This window comes from Numida meleagris, chromosome 20, assembly GCF_002078875.1.
Source record: "Numida meleagris isolate 19003 breed g44 Domestic line chromosome 20, NumMel1.0, whole genome shotgun sequence".
Taxonomy (NCBI): domain Eukaryota; kingdom Metazoa; phylum Chordata; class Aves; order Galliformes; family Numididae; genus Numida; species Numida meleagris.
Window position 1 is genome coordinate 1,304,812 of NC_034428.1, and position 21,485 is coordinate 1,326,296.

General features: G+C 49.3%; 3 protein-coding genes across 8 annotated transcripts in view; all 3 read right to left on the minus strand.

The window, feature by feature from the left end:
• The window catches only part of PRDM16 (PR/SET domain 16), a 338,929-nt gene that overhangs the window by 225,478 nt on the left and 91,966 nt on the right, over window positions 1-21,485 (minus strand). For all 6 annotated transcript variants that reach the window (XM_021417567.1, XM_021417566.1, XM_021417565.1 and 3 more), the window contains one exon: window positions 7,584-7,704. The gene's annotated coding sequence lies outside the window, so the exon portion shown is untranslated. The remainder of the gene's footprint in view (window positions 1-7,583; window positions 7,705-21,485) is intronic.
• On the minus strand, window positions 2,321-3,655 carry ACTRT2 (actin related protein T2). The gene has a single exon (XM_021417587.1). It carries the CDS (start codon window positions 3,629-3,631, stop codon window positions 2,450-2,452), a length of 1,182 nt encoding a protein of 393 aa, XP_021273262.1. The 5' UTR covers window positions 3,632-3,655; the 3' UTR covers window positions 2,321-2,449.
• Window positions 3,743-6,178, minus strand: LOC110408640 (actin-85C-like). The gene has a single exon (XM_021417588.1). The coding sequence runs from the start codon at window positions 5,655-5,657 to the stop codon at window positions 4,524-4,526; it is 1,134 nt and encodes a 377-aa protein (XP_021273263.1). The 5' UTR covers window positions 5,658-6,178; the 3' UTR covers window positions 3,743-4,523.

Below are 21,485 nucleotides of genomic sequence, written 5' to 3' on the forward strand. Positions count from 1 at the left end.
GCAAAGGGAACGCAGTCCCCTTGTATCACTGACACATCTTCAATGTGAAAATGCAGTCTAACTGGAGTAATGAATTCCCAGTGCCCTGCGTGGTGATGGAAGCACAAGGTGACCAAGGACTGGGGAGACTGATAAAGTCTCCTGGAACACATGCCAACGTCTGCTATCTCGTTGCGTGCCCTTGAGCAAAGTCATGTCTCCGTGGTAAATGGAAGCAGCCAGGCTGAGCCAATACTGTGGGTGCTACATACCCGTAATAACGGTTTGTTGAATGATTTTCGGCTGAGAGGAGCTGGGCCAGCTCCCTCGATGTCAAAACCATTTTGGTAGCAGTGAATCCATTCCGGATTACACTGGGCAACACCGTGTTCTGCAAGGTGACACCCTGCTACAGGCACGCGCAGCTCTGCTAGGTGTCACTCTCCAAACACGTTTTGTGTCTGCACTGGGTGTGCAGCCATCGCCCTTGCTGCTTTGCTTCCCTCCTTCCTGACAACCACCTTGACTTGCACGCTCTCCCAGGTTCCCTCTGCTTCCCAGCACGCTGCTGTTTGCATTCGTATTTGCATTAGATTATTGGAGCAGGAGTCTAAACACTTAAGTTACTGCAAATCCCTCCTCGTATGGAAGTCAGTGAGCTGTAAAATATTTAAACTGTCTACAGTTGTACCTCGTTTGTTTACACATATCCAGTGGGCTGCTAAAAGGTAACATACTGTAACAGAAGAAAGATCCAAGATTGCTGATTCAGATTTCATAACAGCTCTGCAAGCACTCTGCATACTTGCATTAACTCGATGCAGTAATGCGGAGCTCCACTTTCTGGAGCTGCAGGGCCCAAGGAGCAGCAAAGAGATGTGTTTCACCCCAGGCTCATTGCTTTGCGCCGTGGAATCACCCTCAGCTCACTCTCCCCTCCTTGCCTGTGCTCTCTGCTCTTCCATCTCCCCTTCCTATTCTGCTAGCCCTGCTGGGGAAGCACTGCGGGGTCGGGGAGCGGCTGACTATGGGTTGGACGTGCCCCCATTCCCAGCTCTTGTTAGGTCTTGTAGAACAGGGAAACAGCGCTGGGATTCTTCAAAGGGCAGGGAGGAGCAGAGGGATGGCTGATCAGTCCCAAGGCAGCAGAGGGCATCCATGAGTTTGAAGATTCACCTCCAGAGCCCAATGAAAGCAGACAGACACTGGACTGAATAACTCACAAGGCACATTTCGGCTCTTTTCCTACTCTCACATGCGTCTCGAGCGAACCCAACACGTTCTCAGATACATCTTGAGGGTTTTTGAAACAATTTTTGAACAACACATAAATCATAGTACTAATTAGTTTCGCAAATTACGAGAAGATTTCTATTGCCTGATTCGACGTAGTGCATATATTGGCAGATGTAGATAAAGATGATCTCTGTAAATACACCACTTTCAGATTACTTCAATGCAAATTTCATTGCAGAAAATTCACACCTTTGTTATGAATTTCACAGCTCACTTTGGAAATTCAAGCAGTTATCCATGGTATTTACCCCAGCTAAGCTTATTCTTTCGGAATGCTCAGCACTCCAAAAAATGCTTGGTGAGCTCAGCAAGGCAGATTTGTTTGGTAATTCAAGCAAATATTTGCAGGATTATTTTGTCACTTCCCCTAGCTGTCACTGAGGAAGTAAGAGAAATAACATCTTCTGATGTGCTCAGCTTTAACCAAGGAGAACCAGCACCAGCAGTTTCCTCCACCTTCTCGTGGATGCCCAACATCACAGTTTGTTCTGGAACCCTTGAGAACACAACCCATCTAAGCATCTTCCGCCTTGTGCCCTCTGATGAATTACTAACCTTAGCATTATATGCCTAAATGAAGTCTCACGTGGTTCTTATGCAAAAACATTAGTTAAATCCCGCAGGTGGGCAATATTTTACATGATGTGACACAGCAAACCACATGGAAAGGCCACAGATGGCACAGAGGTGTTCTAGGTCTGCAGCAGCCAGACCCACTTGTTTCCATTTTGTGAGCAAGACCAAATATAGAGGCTCAGCCTTCTCTGAGCTTCTCCAGAACTGCTACAAGCGATGGTGAGGGGTCAGCAAGCCCCACGGGCCCTCTATTTCCACATCAGAGGACTCTTTCCACTCTTCGGAGGTTTACGGTGCGTGGCAGGGAGCCAGCCCCCCGGGCATGGGCTGGAGGTGCCTCGTTCTCAAGTGTTTAAAAGTCTGACAAACTGTTTGCAGTTCTAGCAGGGATCAACACGCTCCTAGAATTAAAACCAACATCTTGGAGAGCAAAAATGCTCTGAACAAGGACTCTTTCTTCAGCCCAATGCACAAGGGATCTTTCTTTACTGAGCTATAAAATCCCTTACTACAAATCAATTATTTTTGTACCGATTTATTAACTGCTCTCCAGCTGTTCAGATTGGCACTTAAGACAATTCCTGGATGGTCATACTTCTCAAAAGTATTTCCTCTCTAGTACGGTTGGTCCGACTTCGCTGTAGTCTTCCCTGGTCACCCACATGTTCTGAAGCGACGTTAAGTTGGCGAGCAATGAGGCGCCGATCCACACGGAGTGCATCCGATTTCTGGGCGAGATGATCCTGATGGAGGCTGTGCTGGGAGCTTCTGCCCGGAGCTCCTTCAGGAGCCTCTCCTTGAAACCTCGGAAGAGAGTGGAGCCGCCCGCGAGCACCACGTTCCTCAGGACGTCCATCCGGACGCGCGCGTTGCACTTGGCAGCGCTCTGCAGGATCATCCCCACCACCCCTGCACCTTGGATTTCCACCTCTGTGGGTGCAAAAAGAGCCTCAGGAGCTCGGAACAGCTGGTCTCCTGCCTTGACAGTCCTTCCGTCAGGGAGAACGTACTCACACAAAAGATTTTCAGGCTTTTGCTGCATTTTTTTGATGGGATCTAAAGCAATGTAGCAAAGCTTCTCCTTCATATCCCTGACTATCTCCTCCTCTGTCGCACTCACGAAGGAGTGCCCCATCTCCAGGAGGAGCCTGGCCAGGTACTTGGTGACCCCTCTGCCTGCAAAATCCAGCCTGGTAACGCCCTGCAGCAGGCAGCTGCCTCCGTGGATGGGGACGGTGACGGTGACTCCGTCGCCGCTGTCCAGCACCATGCCGGTGGTGCGGGCGCAGGCGTGGAGGGCTGCCAGCGCCTGCAGGGCCAAGTAGAGCGCGGGCACCTGGAAGCTCTCAAACATCAGCTCGGCCATCTTCTCTCGATGGGACCGGGGGTTGAGGGGGGTCTCGGTCAGCAGCACCGGCCCCTCGCTGGGCTTCACTCTGAGCTCGTGTTCGTACAGGTATCTCCAGATCTTCTCCATGTTGTCCCACGATGTCACCACTCCGTTTTCCATTGGGTAAGTTAAAGACAAAATGCCCCTTTTGGACTGGGCTTCCTCCCCGACGTACCAGTCCCTGTGCTCCATCCCAATCATGACAAACGTGAACTTGGGGTACCCCACAATGGTTGGAATAACCGAACGGGGTGCCAGCTCCCCCGACAGCCCGGCCTTGCATTGCCCGGAGCCGTTGTCAAAAACCACCACGGGGGCCCCGGCCGCCGCCACGCGTGACATCGCGCGCAGGATGGGCAGCGCTGCTGGGCACCAGCAGCACCGGAGCATTCTGTCCCTGCATCACAAGAGGGCACGGCCCCCGCCGAGCTCACAAAGCCCACAGCGACATCCGCAAAGGGTGCTTGGGAGGGGAGCTGGGTGTTCGCACTTCCCTGATAAATTACGGCAGAGAATCAATGATTTTTTTCAGGCCCTCAGGCACAGAGGAGGGTCGGCTACAGTAATTGCATTTGCATTGATTTATATTTGGATTCTGTTTGGGGGTTTGCTGGGCTTCGAAAGGAAGCATTTTTAATGAGGTTAGAAATAACATGCGATCTAGCTTTAGAATAGAAAAACCCAGATATTGCAAAGAGCTCAGAGGGAAGAACCCCCCGCAGAGGAGGTGTGCTGCTCCCCATGGGAGTTGGGAGTTGGGAACCACTGCATCCCTGTGACTGTGTGGAAAGGAAAGGGAAGGGACGGCGAGGCAGATAAGCAGCTTTCCATTATGAAAGCATAAGTGGTGCGAAATTGTATCACTCACTGGAGTGCTCATCCACATGCACCTGAAGCTGCTCAAGGAAGTGTTGAGGGAAGCACCAGTCCCGGGGCTATGGTCTTTGTAGGAATCCCTCTGGGACCCGATACTCTAAAGCCTTGAAAACCTGTTTGTCCCATCCACAGAGGAGAGAAAAGCCACAAGGCAGAGGTTTGGAAGCAAGGATGCAGACAAAGCAGTGGAACAAGGGAGGCAGGAAGACGCAATGCTCCCCTTGGAGGAAATAAGCAGTAAGAGGAGTCAAATCCCCAGTTACCAATGATTTCATGTTATATTTCCATAAAGGTTTTGTCAGCCAGGAAATGCACAGCAGCTGTAGCCCCCTTCTGCTCAGTCAGCCCTCGTCAGGGCTCGTTGCTCGTGCTTTGCTATAGACAGCCACTCGGTCTGATGTTCTCCTTAACAGCATTTCCGGTGGACGACAGCCGCCCCAAAATCCCCGTAGTCCCTCACGGTGATCCACATGGGTTTGAAGGAGGTCAGGCAGGAGAGGATGGAGGCCCCGACCCACACGCTGTACTTTCTCTCGGGGGGAGCGATGATTTTCACGAGCATGCCCAAAGGCACTTGCAGGTGCATCTCCTTCAGGATGCGCTCCTCCAGGCCGGGGAAGAGCGTGGAGCCGCCCGAGAGCAGGACGTTGCCGTACAGATCCCTGCGCACATCGATGTCGCACTTTGTGATGCTGTTGAAGAGCATTTTGTGCACGCCGGGTGCTTCCATGCCAATGTTGGCAGGTACGAAAAGGGTCTCTGGTGCACGAAAGAGCTGGCTGCCTATATGAATGATGTTGCTGTCAGGTAATCTGTATTCCTTCATGCGCTCTTCTGGACTTGCTTTCATTTCTAGAGCGGGGTCTAAAGCCACATAGCACAGCTTCTCTTTGATATCTTTCACAATTTCCCTTTCAGCGGTGCTAACAAAGGAGTAGCCGCTCTCCAGAAGGAGCCTCATAAAATACTCAGTGATATCCCGGCCAGCGATATCCAGCCTGGAGACAGCATGGGGCAGGCAGTACCCTTCGTAGATGGGGACAGTGTGGGTGACGCCATCCCCGCTGTCCAGCACTATGCCGGTGGTGCGGGCTGACGCGTAGAGGGCCAGCGCGGCCTGGATGGCGACGTACATGGCGGGCACCATGAAGCCCTCAAACATGATCTCCGTCATTCTTTCTCGGTTCTGCAGAGGGTTGAGGGGGGGTTCTGTTAGCAGCACGGGTCTTTCGCTGGCTTTCACTCTCAGCTCATAGTCATAGACGTGTCTCCAGATCCTTTCCATGTCATCCCAGGATGTAACTATGCCGTGGTCAATCGGATAATTCAAAGTCAGGATCCCTCTTTTGGACTGAGCTTCTTCTCCTACGTAGTATTCTTTCATCCCAGCTCCCAGCATTGCAGATTTGACTCTTGAGCGACCAACGATCGATGTGATAACAGACCTGGGGCCACTGTCACCTGCGATCCCCGCCTTGCACAATCCAGACCCATTGTCAAAGATGACCGCTGGGACATCCAAAACGCTGGGGTCAAACATTCCTCGCAGAGCTGATGGTTCCCCAGAGCAGCTCACTGGCAGCGTTCTTCTGTTTTTTTCAGTGTTTTCAGCCTTTTAAAGGCTGGTCACCGTTGCCAGGTGCAGGGGGTGTGCAGCATGGGGGCGGGCATGTCTGCCCCCAGCTACCTCATAAAGGCCAGTGATACAATAATATATTTCCCTGCAAGATACAGCATTCCAGACACTTCCCCAGAAATGGCTAGGGCAGCCATGCCACGACTCCAGCCAGAGGAACACCCATTCACCAAGTCCCATCCATAGATCACAGACCATCAAAGGTATCCCCGTACTGAGCCTCACGGCATCTGTTTCTCAGAAGAGCAGGTATTGCAAAATACATTTATGGCAATAATTAAAGGCTTCACATGTACTGTGGCTTAGCTACGTAATTCCAAGAGCTGGTGAAGATCAGGACACTTTTGCCTGCCTACAGGTGCTAACTGCATTGCTAGTTTGCTTTTTGCAGAACGTCTGCACTGGAATATTTCAACGAATGCTTTCTGATCTTTTATAGGAAAACACTTTTAAAATAGGCAGACATATGTTGGGCACTGCCTGTGGCATTCTGGAGTCCTTTTTTTCTATCCCTCTTGGTTAATTTAAAGACTATTTTTTGGTAAAAAACACAGAAGCGAAAAATAATTTCTGCCTCTCGCTGGTTTAAGAATTCCCATCAGCTTTAAGCAACGCTTGTCACACTGTTCAGTGTGAAGGAATCCCTTCCCCTAATGAATCTCAGTGCTGGCTGCTGACAAGCCGACCTGCCTGCAAGCAAGCAGGCACGCAGCTGTCCTCCTCTCATGCTTCCCCTTTCCCTTCAGCACTCTGCTGAACTCTTTTTTGGAACGTTTTGAAAAAGGGTTACATATATCCTGGATCTTTACAACCAATCTCCATTTCGCCTCTCATTACTTTTTCCCTCTGCTTCAGGACAAAAATTCCCACAGAAGGAAGTTTCTGTGCTTTTGAATCCAATCGGGTTTGACAATCCAAATCCGTTCAGAGGGAAAATTTCCTCTAAAGAAGAAAAGTCACTATATAACTTCAGATCGAACCCTTGGCTGCCACAGTTTAATTGCTTCTCCTTGTGGCTCTTAATCCAGGGCAGCTTCAAAGCGAGGGTGGCTTCTATTAAATTTAATTACTTTTTCTTGCAGCTTGCGTGGCAAAGGTGCCAGCTACTAAAGGAAGGTGGTTATGAATCAGAGGCAGATTCCAATCAAGGGCATACATTAAACAGCAATGTTAAATGTAAGCAAATGACCCCCTTGTATGGCGTTTACACCCCAGACAAACCACTGAAGAGAGAAACAAGGGAGCAGCTCCGTGTATGTTATTTCCATTCGGCCTGGATTCCAGACGTGTTCGCGTTAAACGCCACACGATCCATTTTAGCAATTTCCCTAATCCTCTTAATATTTGTGTACATATATTTCAGCGTGGCACACTTGTTTTCATGCATGCTTCTATATTAATGTCAACAGGTGTCCTAATCACTTAAGACGCTGCTATATTCATCACACTGGAAGCCCCATTTAGTCCCGCGTGGCCTGCCTGCAGCTTGCAGGGAAGCCCTCCGTTTGGAACATGATGTTTAGTATTAAAACAGGGGAATATTGACTGTGATCATTAAACGGCAGTTGAACCTAGGTGCAGGAATGCTCATCTGTTCCTTTGTGTTGCTTCTGTCATAAATCGCCTTAAAAACGGTACGTGGGAGTCAACTTTGTTCCTGCAGGGTTTGTAACAGAGCGAGTGGAGCTGCTGTCTGCGCTCAGCAGCGCTGTGAGCTGCCCTCACAGAACAGACACTGGGTTGTAAGAACCCAGAGATAGCAAAACATGCTGGTTTGGGGCCACTCTTGCTTGCTTTATACACCAGTGCTGAGCACGCATTTCCACTTACTGGTTCCAGCATGCCCTTGTGCATTGCTGCGTCACGTCGCTGCTGGGCTTCATCCTCCTCCATAGGTGTCCTCTGCGTGAGCCAGGTCAGCTGTGATGAGCTCTGCAAGGTCCCCATTTCCCTGCAGTAAAACCAGAGGGAGAAAGATCAGCCAGCTCAGTCTGTGCGCCTGCACAAACCCCACGTGTGTAGCATCTATAGCAGCAGGAAGAAAGATCTAGAAAGTGTCACCAACAAAAGAGAGACGCAAGCAGGACCAGGCACTGGCTGAGAGATGTTCCTCTCTCTGCTTTGCCATGCCAGATTATTTTGGTATCTTCCCTGCTTTTTCTCTCTCAGTTTTCTACAAGCACGAGGAAGGATTCAGGAAGCAACACAAACCTTATGTTTCAGATACCACCACACGTGGGGGACACAGAAGGGAAGGCGTCCACCCTTCTCTGTGCCCTAAAACCCTCAGTTGGTGACTCACTGCACACAGAAGAATCAAACACAGCAAATGCTGCAGTGATGCTCGATGCCCGCACCAAGCCAGCACATGAGGACAGCACTGTGGGCCATGGGTCGTTCTGTACAGGCACAACATGAATTTGCTATTTATTGGAACGAGCAGTGAATGGCAATTCCTTCCTAAAAGGGCTGAGCTTGAGCCATGAGCTGTGTCAGGTGGGTGAGAACCAGCAGGTCGGGGTGGAAGGCCGGGGAGACAGAGTGAAAGGAATCAGGGGCCAAGCCAGCTCCCAGCCAGCAAGAAGCAGTAATCACCATCACAGATGCTTAGTTCTAACAACTCGACAAGATCCCTTTCTTCACATAGGAGCTGTGTTTGATTGCTCCCATACTTGTTTCCAAAAATCCCCGTTTCGCAAGGTCTTCGTGACACTCCAAATATCCACAATGCTCTTTGAAGTTGAATTTTAATGTGTTTATTGACACCAGTTATGATATTTCAAAACATATGGGCTACAAATTGTTACCATGCACTCCTGGTGTTTACAGTAATCCCCATATTAAAACAAACTCAGCCTTTCCTGATGATTTTATATCTTCTTGCTGACTCACTTGCCTGTGTTTATTTAAACTCCTGTTGAGCTTTTTTCCAACACATATATGCACATATATATTCAACACTTTTGAAACACAGAACAACTATCTGCAGATTTCATATACTTCAGAAACGTTTTGCATCCATTTTTATGGGCACCACATGGCCCAAACCCTCCTCTTCCATCCTCCCTGCAGATCCTTGATGTGCAGCACGGCTTTCCATGCTCGCACCCAGCAGTTAACCCTGCACGTGCAGCTCAGCCCTGCTCATGGAACCATAGGATCATTCGGGTTGGAAAAGACTTCCAGGACCATCCAGTCCAACGCCAACCCACCCCCACCGTGCCCACTGAGCACATCCCTCAGTGCTGAACACCTCCAGGGACGGGGACTCCCCCACCCAGCAGGGCAGCCTGTGTCATTGCCTCATCACTCTTTTGGAGAAGAAATGTTTCCTAATACCCAACCTGACCCTCTCTGGCACAGCTTAAGGCCATTCCCTCCCGTCCTAGCAGCTCGGCCCGGAGGTGCCCTCTGAGCTCCGTGCTGGAGGTGGTCTCAGTCTGCAGGAAGGGAAGGTTCTGGAAGGCCACACAAGTGCCCATCCAAAAGGGTTTGTTCAGCTCTTCCTTCCTTTCACCCATCCCATGAGGGCACCTCGGCTGTGCTGACCGACACCAGGAAGGAGGGAGCGCGGCCCAACCCCATTAATGGCCCCAGAACATTTCCAGGCCCTCTGGAAAGCAAAGCGAACAGAGGTGTTAATTTTGGCAGTGAACAAAAGCACCGGGGGAGTAAAATCAATGTTCGCTAAATAGAAAAAAAGACTCTAAACGGAGGGAAAACACATTAATTTTCTAATTCCTAAAAGGTATTCAAGGGAGGGAAGTGAAATTGTAAACAAATTATAAAAAGTATAAAAAATTACAACTCGCTGCCCATTTAAAGGAAACTTAAATTACTACACTGCTAAATTGGAACAGCGCTGAGGACTCAGTCATGCTCCTCTACTCTTTAGACTCACAAAGTCTCACTGGTATCTCTAGGGGTGGCTGGATTTAATAGTAACATCTAAAATGCAATAAACCCTGCAAGTGATGAACAACTGGGAAGGTGCGGAACCCACTGGGATTCAGAGTTAATTCAGACAATTTGGAATTCAGCATCTGAGGACTACTCAGACTTCACACGCTATTTTCCGTGTCGGAGAAAAAAATGCAAGAGCTACAGCGAGGAATGATATAAATTATGCATACATAAAAGTCTTTGGGTTGAAAATTAATACATTCGAAATAAATAGTCTTGATCATTGGAAAATGAAAAGCCCAGGAAACTGAAGCAGGTAACACAATTTCACCGTGCTGAGCTCCAATCACTCAGCCACAAATCAGCCTTTCCTGGGGAAACAGCAGGGCTGGGGCCACAGAGAGCTCCTGCTCCTACAGAGAGCTCCTGCTCCTACAGGCTGCCCACAAAGAACTACAGCAGGAAGGGAAAGTCCCCTGCACTGGCTCACACGTGATGCTCCGGGTCTACCCATACCAGAGCCTTTGCAAAAGACAGCGGAGATGCTGGGAATTTGAGACAGGAAAAAAGGGAGAGCAGAGCTCTACCCTTGGAACACTGTTAACTCAGCACTAAATGCATCCTGAGCCGCTCTGGAATCTCGTTGTTACTTTATATAACCAAGTGCCATTATTTCTAACCGTATTCCGATGGCTGTTGGGCTTGGGTTTATGCTCAAATTGTTAAAAGCTGCGTCTGAGTTATGAAAGCAACAAGTGGAAAGCATTCCCATGAAGTATTCAAGATCTCTGGAACCGAGCCAGTGGTTTAGGTCAAAACTCAGTCACATGTCCTGCTAGCTGGTCCGGAACATCCTTCACATCCAGCTAAGCAAACAGCGCGGAGAGCCCCGCGCCAAGTGCCAGCTCCAGCTGGCATCCCGGCACGCTTCAGTCCACAGTTGTTGCAGGTTTGGAGGTTATGAAAAGTTTACTAATGAGAAACATTTCAGGACGCTGTGCCAGCAATTTGGGCTGAGGGAAGAGCTGTCATGACACGAGTGTATGTAACTTTGGTGGAAAGTCTGAACCATCAGCTCCGCGCCCGGAGAGCGGCCGCTGCGCCTGCAAATCCCAGCAGCTCCGAACACCAAGAGCAAGCACACAGATTTCTCTCCAGATGTTTACGTTGTGCTTTCTAAATATTTAAAACCATTGATGAAATTAAAGACAACTCTCACCATGTTTTGTTCCTCAGTTGTTTGGTCCGTTTTGGTGTGGTTCTTCTGTAAACATGGATTCGATACAGCCAAAGGGCTGCGGGAGCAGCGAGCAGCCGAGCTTTCTCAGCAAACAGTTGCAGTAACCCACAGAAATCCAACTGACCTTCCCAAATTTTCAGGGAAGTAATGCATTGCTCTGATTTCTAAGGAAGAGCCCCTTGCAAGCTGTCTGTGCACCAGCACAGGTTTCACGTGTCTCATATTTTGGAGAGCCTGGTACTCCCTACGCTCGGATCACTGACCCGAGCAGTACCTACGTGCTGCCACCAGTCGTGTCCTTGTGTCCTCAGCAACTCAAATGGCAGAAGGAGCAGACATGAGCTGCAGAAGATGAGGTGGGTGGGGGCTGGAGAAGCTGCAGTGCAGCACTCTGGCATCGGCTCCTGACGCAGAGCCCCCGTGGCCGTGGCTGAGTGCCAGAGGACAGGCAAGGAATCGCTGCACCGGGTTCTCCCAACAGAACTTTCTCAACTGCTGTGCATTTCTCTCTTTCATTTTCCAAGTCGCCCCTTGGCTGGTGCTCCAGCTGGCACCCAACCGATATAAAATAAACAAAACCACGGTTCCCATGGGATTTCCAGCAGAATATTCAACATATTAGGAGAGAAGGCAGTAACAGGGAAAGTGCAAGCAAAACCTCTGCTCCCATCTTCCCTCTAAGACAGTTCCTGGGGGCAGTAGGAGCGCAGAGCAGTGTTTGTCTATCTACCACTGCTATTCATCACTACGTTTACCATATTTTCTTTGCTTTCCATAACTCTTGGCTTCCCTCATGTCTGGGTGTTTTCTAACCAGCCTAAAGGCAATAAATCAAAGCTGTCAGTGTTGGAAGAAAATTAATGTGAGAAGTTGTTCCAAAGGCCACCAGCCTTTCTTTGCTCTGTGCGCTGTGTTAATCCACGATTCCTCAATGGCTTTCAATTTTTTGCTATTTTCACAAGGTTTTGAGGCTACAGATGCATTTTTTGAAGGGCAGCTTTGAATTCTATCCTGTAGGCACCAAATTCCTGGGGTTTCTTCAGATTTCAGAGAGAAGAGAGGGTGCTCAGCACAGGCCCAGGTCTGACCCTGACCCTGGCCAAACCACAAGCAAAATCCAGATCCAGAGTTGGAACACGTCAGGGCTGAATCTGGACGTTTGGCTTGGATTTACATGAAGAAAAAGGCCAAATGATTCAAAAACATTCCTGTTCCTATGCCCTGTAGTGATGACACTGGTTGAATTATTCATTGCGAGTTATTTACCCAAAGAATGTGGCTGGCATTTGTGCCGAATAAATTACTTGCAAGTTTTGATTTCTTGTTTCATTACTCACCCTGCTCTGTACCGCTCAAACTCCAACCTCTTCATTTCTGAAAGTCTCTTTTTCTGAGTCTGAGAACAAGAACACTTGGGAAACAACCTTCGGCCAGTGCTGATCTGATACAGCAAATACCTCCCTGGGAAAGGACAGCCTGGCAGACACGGCATTTTCTTGGAACCCAGGAAAGCAGTGCTCTTACCCTATTCAGCTGCAGGTGAACTCTGTTTGGTTCCCCACACCTCTGGCTGCACGTCCATAAAATGGACATAGTATTTCCCTCTGTAAGACACTGTAAGGCTAGATATGTTAAAGATGATGAATTGCCCCGTTGCTATGGAAACTGGAAAAGCACCTAATGCAGATGGATGAGTTCAGGAATAGTCCAACCGACTGAAAAGTCACGAGCAATTGAGAACTTCATTAGGGAAAATCTGTTGTGTTGCAATCAGCAGCATTGTGGGTGCCACTCAGCACTTCCTCTAATAGGAAGTACCACTTTATTAGAAGATCTGTCTCTGGATGGACAGCAAAGCTTTTCCCCTGTATACCTTCAAGCTTTCATATCTCATGCACCTGATTAGATTTCTTTTCCTCTGATAGCAAGGGGCATTGAGGGAGCTACTCAGTGCGCTGTCCCACCAGAGAAAGAGCATTAAAACCAGAACAGTGAGTGCACAAACCAGCCCAGAAGTCTCCAGCTGTTTTGCCCAGGTTCTTCATAGACTTGGGATTTACCTGCTTCTTTCTCAGAACAACAAGAAGTTTGTTTTTGAAAAGGTACTTAAAATTTGGAGGTTCTTCCCTTTTGCAACACATCCAATTAGAATAATTTTGAGGCATTGCAGACTTCATACCTTGAACTATTCCTCATTGTCCTATCAAATTATTCAAGTCTTTGAAACAAAAAGTCATTATTTGCAAGGGCTTCTGGTAGCAGCACTTACTGAAGTGAGGATGTTCAGGCTTGGGAGATTAAAAATGGGTTTGTCATTGCAAATGGCTCACAGAGCTCAGCTCTGTCCCGGCAGGGCGAGGCAGCCAGGGCTTTCAATTGCAGCAGGGCCTACTGACTGCAGGAGTGAAAGCCATGGAACTGCTGGCAAAGGAAATGCCAATAATTAAAGCAGTAATTGTGACTCTGGGGCAAGAAACAAATGCCCGCAGGGTGATGAGAGACCGAATACACAAAGCAGACGAGCACGTCGTGCTGCACGATGGCACAGAGCAGCGACTGCGGCTGGCAGCCCAACCCTAGCACACCAGTAGCACACCAGTAGCACACCAGTAGCACAAGGGAAGTGCCCCTAGTGCCCCCAGGCAACCGTGAGTGTTTGGGTCAGTGCTGTTACCATCAAGGCCATACTAATGGCATTTGTTTTTCTGGCTAGAGATGGCCCAGTTTGGGAATCACGTGCACCAGAAATTATTTTGTGGGTACAATTATTGAAACGGAAGTACTGATGGGGAAATGATGACAGCAGCAGTTGGGTGAGATAATAATGATAACTTTGACCTTGCACCGCACTTTACAGCCAAGAACCATATTCCAAACTACCTCCTGCTCACAACAGTCTTCCGAGAACACTGTCTGCTTCATTATAGTAGAAAGCAATGAAAAATACAGATGTTCTACTGACACCAATATTCCACACCAATCACTAGTGTCCCTGGGGAGCTAGCAGATCACACACATAAGTAAAATGCCACGTGCAACTGTGAATGAGAACAGACGGACCATGTCCCATCTGGAAAGGTGGAGAACTGTCTACCTGCAATTTCTGAGTGCCCTGATCACAGCACTCACTGCCTTGGGTGGCTGATGTCTCAGGGCAGACCTGGGTACGGGTCGGTCATGGTCAGGACACCCCAACCTTGGCTCCCTGAGTGCCCAGCAGGAATTCACAGGGCTTTACTGGACCTGGCCTCGATTCCCTTACGCTGTTTGGACAGTAAGCATGCCTCCATGGCTCCATACGATGGTAATGCTTGGAAACAGTCAGTAACAGGAAAAATGAATAAATACAGATGAAATCCTTTATTCCAGATAGCTTCTGGAATTGCTCATCACGTGCGCTGCATGGGAAGCGCTCCCAGCACATGCCCTCGTGCAGCCCAACACGGAGCACGGAGCAGGTGACACCCTCAGTGCCCGCACCCGGGTCGGGTTGGGCTGGGGTGGGATTGCCCCTGAATAAAGTCCAGCGCGGATGTAACCCGGCCCCTTGTGACTGGCAAATAACTTCATTTACTGTCATTCAGGTGTCAGGTTCCACTTCCTTGTTTACTGAATGTGATGATATCCTGCAGTATCTGGCTTGCACAAGGGACTAAGTGAAATAATTTGAGAGCAAAAATAAACAAATGAAAGGAGTCCTTACATACATCAAAGGGAAAGTGTGCTGCTATCTGTGGGACGATGGCCACAACTGCCCCACTGGATCCTGGCTCCGAAGCAGAGAAGAACTTCAAGTTCCTGCCTCCTGAGCCACAGGTCAAGAAGCACTTTGCTCCCGTGCCTCGTACTTGATATGCTTGCTGCTTGTCCTCCTGTATTCGTAATATTTCACGTTGACTGAGTTTTTTCTTTCCAACCTGGAGATTTTCCCTCCCCAAAATGCATTTTACCCCCTACCCCAAGCTGACACATATGCAACTAGATTTGGCCCAGAAAGTCTATGTCAGGAAGGCACTGAATTTCAGGAATAAAGGGGGAGAAATCTGCTCCAGGATGCTAGGAGCGGAAAGGAAAAATCTTCTGTTACACCATTAATAAAATCCAGTGTAGCAAAGAAGTGCTGTTACAGAAAGGATGGGGAGTCCTTCAATAAATGCAGCTAAGAAAAAAACTCAGTGGCTTTTTTTTCACTTGTGGGTGTTTTCTTCTAAGAAAACTGGCCTAATTATGGGAGTAATTAAATTATAATGCCTACACTATTGTTTGAATAAGGCAAACTCCCTCACATGCCATTAATGTGCTACTGCCAACAGCAGTCAGGGAACAGCCTCAACAATGGAGAGGATTTTCCAGCTCAGTGTGCGATTTGATCTCTATAAACCTCCCATAACATATACTGTATGGCAGTAAATCATTTATAACATTATTATCCGCCCATCTGGGATCAGAGTGCAACCATTGAGACAACTCGAGAAATCTGGGCTCCTTTCAGCGCTGCGTGGAACCGACCTCACTGGTAAGGCTTCGGTAATTCGGCCCTTCAGCACCAGGTCCCGCTCCCCGCCGCAGCGACTCGGCTTTCCGGCGGCTTCCTTCCCAGCATTTCCCAAGGCTCTGGTATTTCTATTCTCCAGCACTGCTGATACTTCCACTTGTATTTCAAAGCGGTTATTGCCCAGGTGTGGCTGGCTGGTTCCTAGTGAGAGAAGGAAGTGGTTTTGGAGAAAAGATGATCGTGTTTTCCAAGGTAGCTTTAGACCGTTCTCAGCTTAGGCTGTCACAAAGACACCAGCCATGAAGGGTTAAGAGACCTTTCCTTGCACGTTACCTGCCATGAGCTCTTCCTTCTGCATGAGCATCAGCCCAGCTGAACACTCAGGAGTGACACAAGACTGCGCCTGCTGCACGGAAATCCAAGGTGCGTAAAACACGGCAGCTGCCAGCAATGGCCTGGAGACTTTGGGCCCAATTGAAGCTGGAATTGCAGAGTGCCATTCAGGCAGTAGGCGGTTGCCTACAGCTTGACCAAAAAAAAATGTTTGCACGACTTCCTTGGAATGACCTCTGCCAAATTCCTCACAGATCAAACGCAAGGGTGTCCAAACATGAAAAATTATTAATTAAAACAAAATACCACCACTTGGCTTGTCACTTAGAGCTTGAACCCACACCTGCTGAGCGCTGCCTGTCACCAGGCCTCCGCAGGCAGAAGAGGACAGCCCCATCCTGGAGCGAGTCAGCAGGAACAGGGAAAGCTGTGCTGCTGGCCATGGTATGAAGAACGTGTAAGTTCTGCTGCTGTTCATGGTTTTGTACCAGTCCCTTCAGAGAAGATCCTTTTCCAGCGTGTCGAGCTACAAGATTGGATTTTGCTTGGATAAACACTGAAGATGACATGAGAACAGTCCTCCTACAGTGCCTGCAGTGCTCTGGGCAGTGGCAGCCACGGCTGTGTCCTGAGTCCTTGGGAGCACAGAACCTCTGTCCGGGCAGGAGGAGGAGGAGAGCCACCGCCGCTCCCATCACCAGCGTCCCTGTTTTCATGGGCTCTGCGCCCTGGCTGAGCACACTGCCCCTCCCTGCCTTGCAAAGCAGAGATGAGAGACAAGCCCTCCTTCTCCTAAAGATGCCAAATTCAACCCAGAACCCTTCTGGGACGCCCCTCCTGAGCCCCCCAGCCCCGCTCCCCACCTGCCTGCGCTGCGGTAGGTCGCCAGCAAAGCCCTTTTTCATCGAGTCAATCCCCAGCCCTCCTCAAATGTCGCAGCTTTTCAGCGCACCTGACCGGGCAAAACGCGCCGGGGCTCTGCCTCTGCCGAGCACTGCAAGGGCTCTGCGGGAAGCAAGGAGTGCATGGCCACACTGCTGGCTGTCACCTCTCCGTGCCCATCCCTGTCCCAGCACCCACTGCCCTGTGGGGCTGGCAGCCGCCCGCCAGGAGCTGGCTCAGAGCTGCAGCCTGCTCCAGGAGAACCTCCCCTAACAGCAAGGACAAAAATACAGATGCGTGTGTGCGTGTCCAAACTGCGGTGAGCAAAATATTTGCGTTCACAAAAAGACCAACAAGTATTTGCACGTGCCAGGTGTTCTGCAAGGAGCATCTCTCTACTCCACTCTGAACGGCTTTTGATATTCCTGCTGCTATCAAACAGCTCAGACATCCTAACGACAAAGCCAATTTCTCCTAGAAAACCATTTTAATTCTTAGCTTAAAAATCTTCTTCTCCCTAACGTTTCAGAGCCCCCCATGCCAGGCACTGCCACGACAAAAGGTTTCTGCGCTGGGAATGCGTGCGCTGCTCGTACCCGCAGCCAGCAGATCGCAATTTAAGGCGTGCTCACCAGCACCGTGGATCCATTCAGCCTAATCTAACCCAAATGCCTGTTTGTAATGTAAGCCAATATCTAAACAGATTATAAAACGAAACATCAATAGCTGGTTGGGAAAATCACTGGGATTATTCAAATTCTAGAAGAGAGGGAAGTAAAGAAGAATGTTTCGGTAACGTGATCTGCCAAAAGAGACGGAAACGCCTTAATAGCACCTTGCCAGAAACAATGCGTGGCAGAGCCTGCTTTAAACAAGATGATTTTTCAGAATATTGTTACTGACTTTTTGTGTAGTGTTAGTGAGTTTTGTGTACACTAATAAAAAATGAAAGCTGCTATTAAAAACAAATCAATGGACTGTACCTGGTTTTGATCACACGAGAGCTGGCCATTTGCATCGGTATTTGCAGCATCTGTTCCAATTAAGTCTTGTTTTCTAGTTTAAAGATATTAGTCCAATCACTAGTGTTCTGTTGAAAACATGAATAGAGCATTGTTCTGGCAGAACGTAGTTAAACAGACTCCACAGACTCCATTAAACGACTTTGCTACCCAATTAGAATGGGAAGGAGTCAGACAGACATGACTGTACTGTGTACTCTCTGTTCCACATGTATTTTTATGGATTCATAGTCAATGAAAACAGTTAACGTGGAACATGTGTTACGAAAACACAGACTGCATGCTGTCTTAGAGCATGACCAATGGAGCATCAAGCAATTCATCAGGATTTAATGGACACCAATAATGATTATAGCGAAAGCGCAGAACGGCACACGAGAATGGCGAGCCACACACTTCCATGTGATGAAACGACTGCCTGTGCTCAGCACCTCAGAGCCCTCAGAGCATGAAAGCAGACGAGGAGTAGGCTCACCTCTGTTTGGTGTTGCATCAGCTTGCTTCAGACCTCAGTGATGGGCACTGGGGGCAGTGGGACTGCTGCAGGGCGTCCTGTACGTGATGCATATGGCCATATGCTGAGGTACAGCAGAGCTGCCTTAGTGCCAATGGACCATGCTGCTTATCATAGTGGAGCAAGACATTGGTAAGCAGTACATATTTACTCCAGTTACATGAATAGGGATAAAAATTGGCCATAGAAGCGATAAAGATTGATAGGATATTCCGGCAAGAAACAGCTGTCAACAGTGCGATAGTTCTCAACGGGCAGCAGAGGTTTGTGTTTCTCACGGACTGTCCTGCTGTAGGAACACATTTCCATCACCTGAGATGCTGCTAAGATACGTTATTTTATGATTTTTATCAGAGGAAAAAAGCTGACAGACGTGGCCCATTGCGGCAGCGGGAGGAGGCAGAGGCTGCAGGCCCTCGCTGCAGTGCTGGCCCAGGGCCCCGCCAGGCCGCAGTGCTGGGTGGGACCGGGCCGCACCAGGGTGGGTGCAGCCAGGGGAAGGAAGGTCCTGGCAGCCACACCGCTCACAACCTCGTACCAGAGCCAATCGCAGCGGGAAGCGCCCGCCGGGGCCTCGTGGGCAGCTTTAAGGCATATGTGGGGAAATGTACCTTGTATCCCCTGCTGCAATTTGATAAGGTATTACATACCCCACTGTGTATCAGAGCTGCTGCTGCTTTGACTCCGGCTAATTAGCTTTTGTAGCTTTGATGGATGGATTGATTCAGCAGTTAAACAGAGATAAATTAACTGTCCATCTAAAGAGAGTTTAACTGAGGAGGGAATTCTGATTAGAACGTTATTTCATGCAGTACTGCTCTTCTTCCTCAGTGAGTACAGAGAAGCCCATCGGGCCCCTCTCAGAGCACACCCACAGGGCTGGCTCCAGGTCAGAGCCCGCAGCATCGCTCTGCCCCACCGGAGCTCGGAGGGACCAACACACCCCAGAGACATAGGCAGGAATAAGCAGGCCAGGAAAGGAAAGGACAGCTATTTTATACCACGCACGTTTCTTTGCATATTCTTTTAACTTCAGGAATCATACCGAGGAGAGCCAAGGGTATGAGACTTTCTCTTTTCAGTTGAAGAGGCCGTAAGATACATTAATTACTCCTTGTTTTATGCTCCAGTAGAATGAGAAAGTCTGATTAAATTAGGATAGGAATTAAAGCTTGGGGATAACTTTTGCTGTGCGAAAAGAAAGACCCGGGCAGCGCTCAGCAGCAGAGCCCTGGGAAGCAACGCCACTGCCCCAGCGTGCCGCCATCGTGTGTCACCATCGGGTGCTGCCAGGGCAAAGGGGTGAGTGCTATTCAATAAATATGCTAAAACGGGTGAAATTCGGGCAAACATGTTCAGTGCAGACACAACCGCAGTCAAACTCCTACAGGGTTTGTATCCTGACAAAACGTGGCGTGCTCCCTGCACCTCACCTACGCGGCAAGGACAGGCGGGATTTCCCACAGCCGGCGCAGCGAGAGCATCGTGTCCCGAGGTCCCCGCGTGGAAGACGGACGGGAGCGCACGGGGAGCGCACGGGGAGCGCACGGGGAGCGCCGTGGGCGCAGCGCCCCAGCCCGGCCGCGGGCGGCACAGCAGCCGGAGCCCCGCGGGCAGCCGGGGGGAATCGCAGCCGCTCGTAGGGAGACTTGAAAGGGAGATCTGAAGTTTGCAAAGTACTTTCCAGCAACCGTAAACTGTGCAAACAGCAGCAGTGCTGCCCAGGGCTTCTCATGTTTGTGCATTTCAAGCGGATCGCCTTTCTCTCTGTGAGCGATCACTATGCCTTTATATCACATTTTTCTTTGTCTTTCCCAAGCTGTTTGGCCTTTTGTCATTATTTTAACTGTTTATTCCTTTAACAGCTCGTTCTTTTCAGTGTGCTCCTGTGTCTCATTACACACAGTTCAGTTTTAGTAGGAACCTTGTCCTTTATGCCGGTTCATTTCTGCCTAAAATTGTAATCTTAAGTATTTCCAACTCAGCCGATAGCAGCCTGTATAAAGACGACTCTGACTGAAGCTGGGAGGGGGGATCCTCCCTTCTCGCTGAGGCTCTGCTTTCCTTGCAGGTGCCATAAGAATGATTTCCCACCTGCAGCACTGCGGGGACACCCTGCCTCGCCAGCGTGACACCAGCAGCTGGCACACAACCCTGCTCTGTGCATCAAGAACCGCCTGGCGTGACGCGACAGCGCTGCCAGCAGAGCCAAGGTGATGCTGCATCAGGGCTCAGCCTCCGTGGGACATCAATCCTCGATGCTGCATCAGAGCAGGGAGCGGTGTGCGGGGCTGTGCCGACCTACGTGGCAAAGGGCAGAGGAATCCATCACCCTGCCCGGATCTCGTATGGGAAGGTGGAATGTTCATCCTCACCTTCTGCTGCCCAGTGGCTTCGCTATTGGCGAGCAATGTGCATAACAAATACATCAACATCTTCGGCGCTGCTATCTCATCTGCTTTACATTAGGAATGACACTCACCTAAACTGAAGCGGAAGTATCCGACACATTTATTTATGGCATCGTGGGTATTTCTTTCCAGTGCAAGTTATAAAAAACCTAAAATTCATAGGCCATTTTTTCTTTCGGTCTCACTGTAACAAACCCCAAGGTCTTAAGGTTTAGTTTGCTACTACAGTGGCTCATAAATAAAGCTTGTCGGTATAGAGCCCAGCTATTGGGCTCCCCAACTCATATGCTCAGCAGCACATACCCTCCTCAGTAACTGCTGAAGCTATGCATGTGTGCACTAAGCGATGCCCTCTGATGAAGCTGAGATGTTGAGGGACTGAGGATAACTGTGCAGCACTCTTATTTGCAGAAATGATGTTCAGTGGGAACAGGGGCTCGTCCTGCTGAGCCCTGTGCCCAGAGGAAGGCTGAAGGATGGCTCCAGCTCTAGGGCATCTCCAAGTTCAATATCTCCATCAAATCCACCTTTCTTTTTTGTATGGAAGTGTGGAATTTGCTGCATGAAATAACAGGTTCTATCATTTTAGCTACCGGAGAGCCGTGGCAAGGCATTGCAACACCTGGACAGGAGTGCTGCTGGCTCACAGCATCAGGACCGGCCTTTCAGCCACCAGCAGGGTCCAGAGCTGCAGTGAGAGCAAGGATAGATGCTCCCACCCATCTCTCTCCTTTCATGCAAAGTTCCCCCAGGTGTGTGGTGCTCGGTACACATCATTGATGAAAATCACAGCTCCACTCGTGTACTGTTCTCAAGGGAAAACTGGTTAAAAAGAAAGACAGTACTCGCAGAATTTGGGAAGGGGATTTTCAGCCCAAACCAATTAGAGAGAGAAAGGGTGGCTGGGGAGGGGAGGGGAGGGAGAGAAAAAA